The sequence below is a fragment of the Cyprinodon variegatus genome, unplaced genomic scaffold (genome assembly GCF_000732505.1).
Source record: "Cyprinodon variegatus isolate N-32 unplaced genomic scaffold, C_variegatus-1.0 Scaffold284, whole genome shotgun sequence".
Classification (NCBI taxonomy): Eukaryota; Metazoa; Chordata; class Actinopteri; order Cyprinodontiformes; family Cyprinodontidae; genus Cyprinodon; species Cyprinodon variegatus.
Genome location: NW_015150737.1, coordinates 954,449 through 962,379, shown reverse-complemented (window position 1 = coordinate 962,379; position 7,931 = coordinate 954,449). Strand labels below are relative to the sequence as shown.

Genomic DNA, 7,931 nt, shown 5'->3' with positions numbered 1-7,931 from the left:
GTTTAATTATATATAGAGCAATATACAACTGTATTACTCATGTTTATTGCCAAAAACTAAATTTGCCGTTTTCTTTACGTTACACTTGAACGCATCATGATAACCTAATTGTCGTTTTACTGAGCCAATCTGAACACATCATCACGCAGCACGTCTGAAACTTTATTTACTTTTCAAGCTAACTAGCTTGTATGCTTCCGATTACAAGACGGATTTCACAATTAATATTTTTAACTGACCGGACAAGCTACAAAGTCTGTGTGCACGCTGACCAGTGGTACTCTGAGTGGATGATTAAGACGGGCCCGACTGCGGCGGCAGGAGGAGGAGGAGGAGTCGTCTTTTCTGTTCAGCCATTCTCGAGTCGCGAGCAAAGTTAAGTGCCAGACTTCACTTTTTTTACTTTTAATATGTTTGCTTACAATTTCATTCCAAAACATTGGTGGACACGCTGCAGTGATTGGATTGATTAGATTTAAATGCTGTGACGCGACTCTAGGGACACACAATTATGTTACAGGACCTCCGGGAGAAAAAAAAAAACGACCAGACTCGATAGTGGTATCGATAAGCCCAAACGTTATTGATTTTCGGGTTTTGAAAAAAGTGGAACCGGGTCCTTGATGGAACCGGGTTTCGATCCCCATCCCTACTCAAGACCATGGTCTCGGATTTGGATTTGATCCTCATACCGGCTGCTTCACACTCTGCAGCGAACAGCTCCAGTGAGAGCTGTAGATCACGCCCTGATGAAGCCAATAGAACCACATCATCCACGAATAACAGAGACCCAATCCTAAGGCCACCAAGACAGATCCCCTCAACACCTTGGCTGCACCTAGAAATTCTGTCCTCACACTCATGTGGGCAATGACAGTGAGACCTGGGGAGACGTGGTTGGAAGGAATGGCCTACCTGACCTGTACTCGAGTGGTGCTAATCAAATATGAAGCAAAATACGTATTCAATGTTGTCGGCTGTTGTTGTCGATTCATTTTACACAATATAAGCACATGGATTGTAAAGAAATTTCAATTCCCGAGCAGAGATCCCTGAGGTCCTCCGTATTTAACTCTAGTATCAGACCAGGGACAACTGCAAAAAAGAGATGGGAGGTGAGGTTTGACATAAACCAAAGAAGGGAATCACCATCATAAAAAAAACTATTCTTTTAAATTAATTTTGCTTAAAGTTTAATCTATCTTAGGAATAGATTAAAACTAAACTACAACTTAATGCTTCTGATCTCTGCATTGACATCATGGCACAGCATTTGTAATCAAAACCACATTTACTTGATTATAATAGCTTTATGATGCCATTTAAACGTCTGAGTCATCCTCTGTGGGGGTTTTATGTTGTGCTGCAATGGGACTGCACTCAAAGCTGTCTTTGTTTTGCAGTTTTAAACATGTGTTTTGCTGAAGGTCAGGAGCTGAAAGCAATAACAGCAGTGCCAGCCTCTGATGAAGAGTGGGAAACTTCATTAACATTAATTAACATTAAAACTAAACATGGCCGAATCAGAGAGGTTTAGATGATTCAACACCTGCTGCTGCTGGGTCATGTTTCTCTGTTTTTGATGAATAAACTCCAGATCCTTAAACCCGATGACTTCTACAGGTCGCCATGCCAACCAGCCAACAGGGTAAATACTTTGGGGAGTGTGTAAGAAGCAGAGACCAAAGGGGAGGAAAGTTAAAACGTGGAAGTCAGTAAGAGAACAGAAGAAATGTGCCTGAGCCGCAGTTAAACAGCAGGATGAGTTTAAACCGCATGCAAATCTCTCCTGAACATCTGAAGAGGTTTTCCTTTGTTCTATTTAAGCCAAATAACCCTTGCATTCGATTAAAGCAACTGTCAAAGATCAAAAGGATTCAACATCAAATGCTCCTCCTTGGACCAACCTGCCTTCCCCATGTGGGGGAAATAAAAATAAAAGAAAAAAGGTTACCTGTGGCGATGCTCTGGCTTACGTCTGTCAGGCCGACCTGAGGAGAAGCAGAAAAACAGTCGGTTTAGCAGCAATCTGAGATAATAAAGCTGCGCTTCCATATCCTGATGAAGAACTCAATTAGAATGAGGCAACACCTCCTAGATTCTCCTCTTTTACTCCTATTCAAAATGATGTGTCACCGCTCTCCCCGAGGTTTAGCATAGTCTGAAAATATACATTAGCTGTTTAAAGGTCAGCGAAAAACAATCTAACAGGATCAATATACGAGCAGGAAGCAGATGGTGACCTTGCATAGACTATAAAAACATGGCATCCATGAGGCCTGGTTTCTGCACTGACTGATGGTGTCATCACACCTCTGATTGCATGTATAGACCTGCTATTAAAAGAGGAAGAAAAAGTTAAACTTACAGTTTCCGCTTTCATTACGGGCCATTGACTGATTGATTGATTTTATTGATCTCACAGTGGAGAGATTTACTCCTTACATCAGCTCAAATAGTCAAAGAAGGAGAAGGTGTTAAAGGAAGAAAAAGGTGCATGGATATGGATATATACAGTACATACAGTGCGTCCACATATGACAGCTTTTTATTTTTATTTCTTTTTTTATAGTAGGATCATTTTTACAGGGTTAATGCACATGTGATTACATGGGTATCTATCTATCTATCTATCTATCTATCTATCTATCTATCTATCTATCTATCTATAATGTCTCAATTTCCACGCTGACATAAACCAACCTTTAGGGCAGAGATCACAGATTAGCGGACCACGGTCCGGATCCGGACCCCACCTGATTTAAAACACCTAAACACACCGCATGTTGTCCAACAGCAGTGTCTATATTCACTTGAGCCGCTTCTCCTGTTTTTACGGTAAAGCCCTCCAGAACGCCCAGGACCCGGCTACGTGTGATACAAGTTAGCCAATGGGCTGCTGTCAGTCTGGGTTGCTGCTGCTGCTACTTTTAGACACAGCAGGCAAACCTGTGGCAAGCCGGGCGATGGGAAAGAAGGAGAAGATGATGAGAAAGTGAAAGAAAGTTGGGAATGCTGGAAGAACTGCAGTGAACTGGTGAAAGAAAAGTGAAATGGTGCTCAAAGATGACCCTGAACATTTTGAGTATGTTTGGCTCAACCTGCTGCTGTGAAGCAGGATTCTCCACCGTGAACAGAATCAAAAATCAATATGGATCTAGGCTTATAATGAGCACCTGGATATGTGCTTTAGAATGACTTTGTCTGCATTCAAACCAGGTTTAAAGCCTTGCAGGGCAGAATAAAGCACACTGCTCTGATTAGGACAGAAAAAAGAAAGAAAAAAAAAAACAATAACAGTCAGTTCAGGTGTTAAATATGTGAATTAGGTAATTGTCTATATACCAAACTGAATGATTGTTGTTCTCTACTTGAAAATAAACACTTTAAATTTTAAATAGGAAAGATGTTCTAATTTTTTTAAATATATTTTTTTATTTAAAATTTCAATGTATAACACGGATGCATAAAAACCTCATTTTATTTCAGTGTTAAATTATCTTTAAAGTAACAGATTATAAATAAAAAGGTCTCTGAACCTTTACTGGTTGATGATTTTCTTTATTTGGACCCTGCTGATTTTTAACTGGTTACCCCTGGTTTAGTGTGTGAACTGTTAGGCAGCTTCGACAGGATAAAGATCAGACTTCTGTCCTGAACAGCTGGTATATACTGGCTCCATCTACAAGCATGATGATCCTCAATATTGCAAATATGAACGAGATGCAGAAATCTGGATCAATTTAAGTAAAACAAGCCTGTTACTCTAGTCTCCAGATATTCTTATGCGTCCTTGATGCTCCGTAGAAAAGTGATGAGGTCATCTAAACTTATTTCCCACAGATTGAATCACAGCTTTTGATCTGCCCACTCTGCGCTGAAGCTTCAACAGAAACCATCTTTTTTCTCCTCCTTAACTTCCCAAACTAACACTTTTTACATTTTATTTCTTTAAACAAGCCCAAAAGAATAAACTGTTTATTTTCTGAGAGAAGAGCTTTTATAGAAGGGCTTTAATGTGAAAATGGCACTAAAACTTTACCTGGATCATTGTCTAAGCTACACAATTAAACTAGGTGGTATATTTAGGTTAAAGTACCAGAATAAAGCAGTCTTTTCATTTGTTATGGAAACTTTTTCTGTGAGCAGCTGACATGGAGCGAGGAGGTCAGATAAAAGTCCAACCTAACAACCAAAGGAAGAGTCTGTCACATCCTTTAGATAAAACTGTCAGCTCCCAGTTGACAAATGATCCAGAAAAACAAAGAACTATTTACTCATTTCAGCTGAAGCTCCTGCAGTTTCATCATTTAAGTTAAAGAGAAACATAAAAACTAGGAGACTTTCCTGTATGGATGTGAGTTTTTCCATTTCCTACCTCCTTTCCTTTGTTTTCTTCCCAGTCCAAACCGTAAACCAGCTAAGCTTCTGCTTTAGATTCAAACACAGCTAAACATTTGCTTCTTCAAAATGTAACTTTGATCCTTACTTTTCTTCTTCTGCAATCTATAAAGTCAGAAATTAATCTCCTCACTCCCCTCTCTGCTTCTCCTCGACTTCTTTTGGTCTGAAACTCTAACCGGACCGTCCCTCAGCTTAGACAGGCTCCCTGATTGGCAGAGAGCTTCCAGGAAGTGAGGCTCTGATTGGCTGCAGCAGGATTCTGCAGGAGTCATCAGTGCTTTAACATTTCCAGATGTTAGCTTTGAGCTGGAGCCACGCTCTAACATGCAGACCAGCAACGCTGCACATTTCTACTTTGCGCTCGTCATCGGGACAGTTTCTGTTTTCCCTCAAGGAGGTCAGAGGTCAAGGGTTAAAGTGGAATGATGTGATTATTTTTTTCTCAGAAAAAGAAAAAAGGAAAACCAATCTTTTTTAAAAGGTTATCCAACAGATGTATCCTGTAACAAAATTAAGAATTTCTAATCGAATATCCAAGATGATGCATCTCTGCAAGTCAATGAAAGCTTATTTTAAAGCTTAAAAAATTATTTAACTACAGAAAATTCTGTATAAAAAAGTGTAATATTGGAGATGTTGATTTTAATGAAAAATATCAGACAAATTCAACCCAGAAAAGAGTAAACTTAAAGCCTCCACTGTTTTTTCCTTGGACCTTGCAAAATAAAACACCCACATGTGACATTTATCACCTCACACTAAGAAGGTTTGTGGGAAAAACAGGCATGAATGTTTAACTTTTAAAAAGCAAGGAATGGGTCAAAAACTGACGACATTTTTCTGATAACACGGAGGGAAAAGGAAGATCTGGCCTCAATTTGCAATGATCATTTAAACCGTTTTCATTAAGCTTCATCTGCCAGAGCAAAAAGAAACAACAACAACAACCACCCCCCCTTAAAGAGCAGAAATGAAAAGTCTCCAGATGCCAGAAAAATTAATAACAGATTGAGGCAGGTCCTCTGAGAGTAGAGCGACAAAGCTGGAGCTCTGCACACAAATAGTAACATTGGTTAGCATTAGCTTAGCAGGGAATCAGTTCATCTTGTTCCCAAATTATGTTTCCTTATTTATTGTTTAATTGTCTTTACGGCTGGGTATTTTTGGCCAAAGTCCTGAAACGATTAAATTTTGATTCATACAGTTCTAAATCGATTAATTTCGATTCGATCTGTTTTTACAATAATGAAAGTGGTTTAACAGTGTTTCAAAATGCTCATGTATTTTATTTTTTTCCTGTCATATAAAACACAAAGTGCAAACTTGTAAATCAGATATTTTAAACTTAAGATGTGAACAAAACTGCCTCAAAAGTGCAAACTTGTTTGTGAAAATTGAAAAAGTGAAGCCTCACACGAGCAAGCAGGCGTGACACGGCGGGGACACAGCAGACATGCATGAGCTGCATTATCTTCGCTGCACAAACCATATTTGCAGCATTGTCTGTAACAACTACAGGGTGTCTGCTGGTCAGCCCCCATTTGTTAATGTCTTCAGTCAACCTATTGGCTATATTTGCAGCTGTCTGGCTTGAAGTCATCTTGGTGGCCTGTAGCATGAGATCATTATCAATGTAGTGGGAAGTGACCTTAATGTCACATATCCAGCACATTATCTTTAGTTATTTTAAATCCAAAATGTTTCCAGACATCAGACTTCAGTTGGGACAGCATGCTGAGCGGTGTGTTACTGGGGTCGGCATTTGCACACGCCTGCTCATTTGAATGTGAGCTTCACTATTAAACTAATCAATCTCATTCTCTACACATCGATTTTTGCAAAAATGTAAACGAATCGATCGAAAATCGATTTTTTTACCAAGCCCTAATTGTCTTGTTAAATATTTTCAGTTATAGCAAAGGAAAGTGCTGATTTGAGAAAGCGATGATGGAAGCTGAGGATGGTATAATTGAGCTCAGGAGAAACACAATCAGTGTAAAGTAGAGATGGATCGATGCGTCGATCTAATCATATTTTTGGTCACTATTAGTGTTTTTCGGGGGTATCAGCCAATGAAAGCATGCATTGGCCCCTTTACTGGTGTATTCAGCTATCATGTCTTACTGTAAGATCATGTGACGTGTCTATACAAGTCTTTTTTTGCTCATTAGACCCAGACTGATACAGAGCATTGTAATTTCTTTAAGTATTTCCGTCAAAGCTCTCCTCATGCAAAAACTATAAATATAAATGTATAAATGTAACATATTTTAACTTGCTTTCTCTTCTGTCTGATCATCACCTTTACTGTGTTTCTAAGAAGAGTGAAAGTTAATTTTCAACCTAACTTTATTACCGGGTGACTTCTGTCAAAATGAACCAGGAAAAAAATGAGATGCAACATTAATCGAATGATCAAATAATCTGGGAAGGATACTTTTGTTAATATGTCGCCTTTTCATTGATCAAGTGTAATTATTATTTAATAAACTGTAAACATGAAAGCCCTTGCTCCATTTCCTTTATTTAAAAGGTCGGAAAGAACATCAGAAAAATTAGTGAACATAAAGTTCTTATTATAGCATCAAAGGTTATGTCTGTTTGTCTCCTACACAGATATCTTTAGCGATAAACCTTTGTCTTAAATACACCATGTGTACAAAAAATAATCTAACTTTCCAGTTCATTAGTAATACAAAATGCTGCAGATTAAAGTGAATATTAAGCGTTTTTTTTTTTCATCTAATAAATCTAAATATATTATTCTCTGAATCAGAGCGAACACTGAAAGACTAAAACTGATACAATTTCAACATCATTTATAAAGACAATGAAGAAAACATCTAAGTCAGGTTTTTGCAAATCAGAGCAGCTGTAGCTGTCCATCTCATCCAGCTGCGGAAACACAGATTATCCTAATTAAATCTGCATAGATGACACTACACTAATCACATTTGTATCTTGTTTTATAGCTCTATAATAACTATGTGTAATAGTCTTTATCCCCACTGCTAATGTCTGCTTCCTGCGCTGACGGTCTAATATCCATCCTTTTCTGTGATCCAACAAAGCAGACCCCTAATGCTGCTTTTTTTTATGATTTATGTTCTAAACGCACTTTTTTAAAGCTTTAGCAATGCAAACAAAAGCATAAATGACAAAAAATGTTAAAAGGTATTTAAAAAAACACAGAAGTAATGACGATTAAAATCAATGTGTGGTTGTTATAAATGTTGCGTTTAAAGGATTATTTTGCTAAATCGATTAATCTGTAACTTTTTTTCCGATTTATAATAAGATTCAATTCAATTCAGTTTATTTATATAGCGGCAATTCACAAGATGTCATCTCAAGTCACTTTACAGAGACAATTCAACCAGATAGCAATTAGGGATTCAGGGTTAGGGTGGACGTTCGGGTACAGTAAGCTTGTATGAGTGGAAAACTTTTTAAACAGCTGGTGTCTAATCGACTCCCTCAATCCAGTCAGAAGCGTAAACAAAGAGAATGGAGCCCAATGAAGAAGC

At 38.2% G+C, this 7,931-nt stretch overlaps 1 protein-coding gene across 1 annotated transcript in view; it reads right to left on the bottom strand.

Moving 5' to 3' along the window:
* The window catches only part of LOC107090175 (mediator of DNA damage checkpoint protein 1-like), a 24,567-nt gene that overhangs the window by 10,596 nt on the left and 6,040 nt on the right, over window positions 1-7,931 (bottom strand). The window contains exon 2 of the mRNA XM_015383417.1: window positions 1,955-1,991. Within this exon, the coding sequence (XP_015238903.1) occupies window positions 1,955-1,991 (37 nt within the window). The remainder of the gene's footprint in view (window positions 1-1,954; window positions 1,992-7,931) is intronic.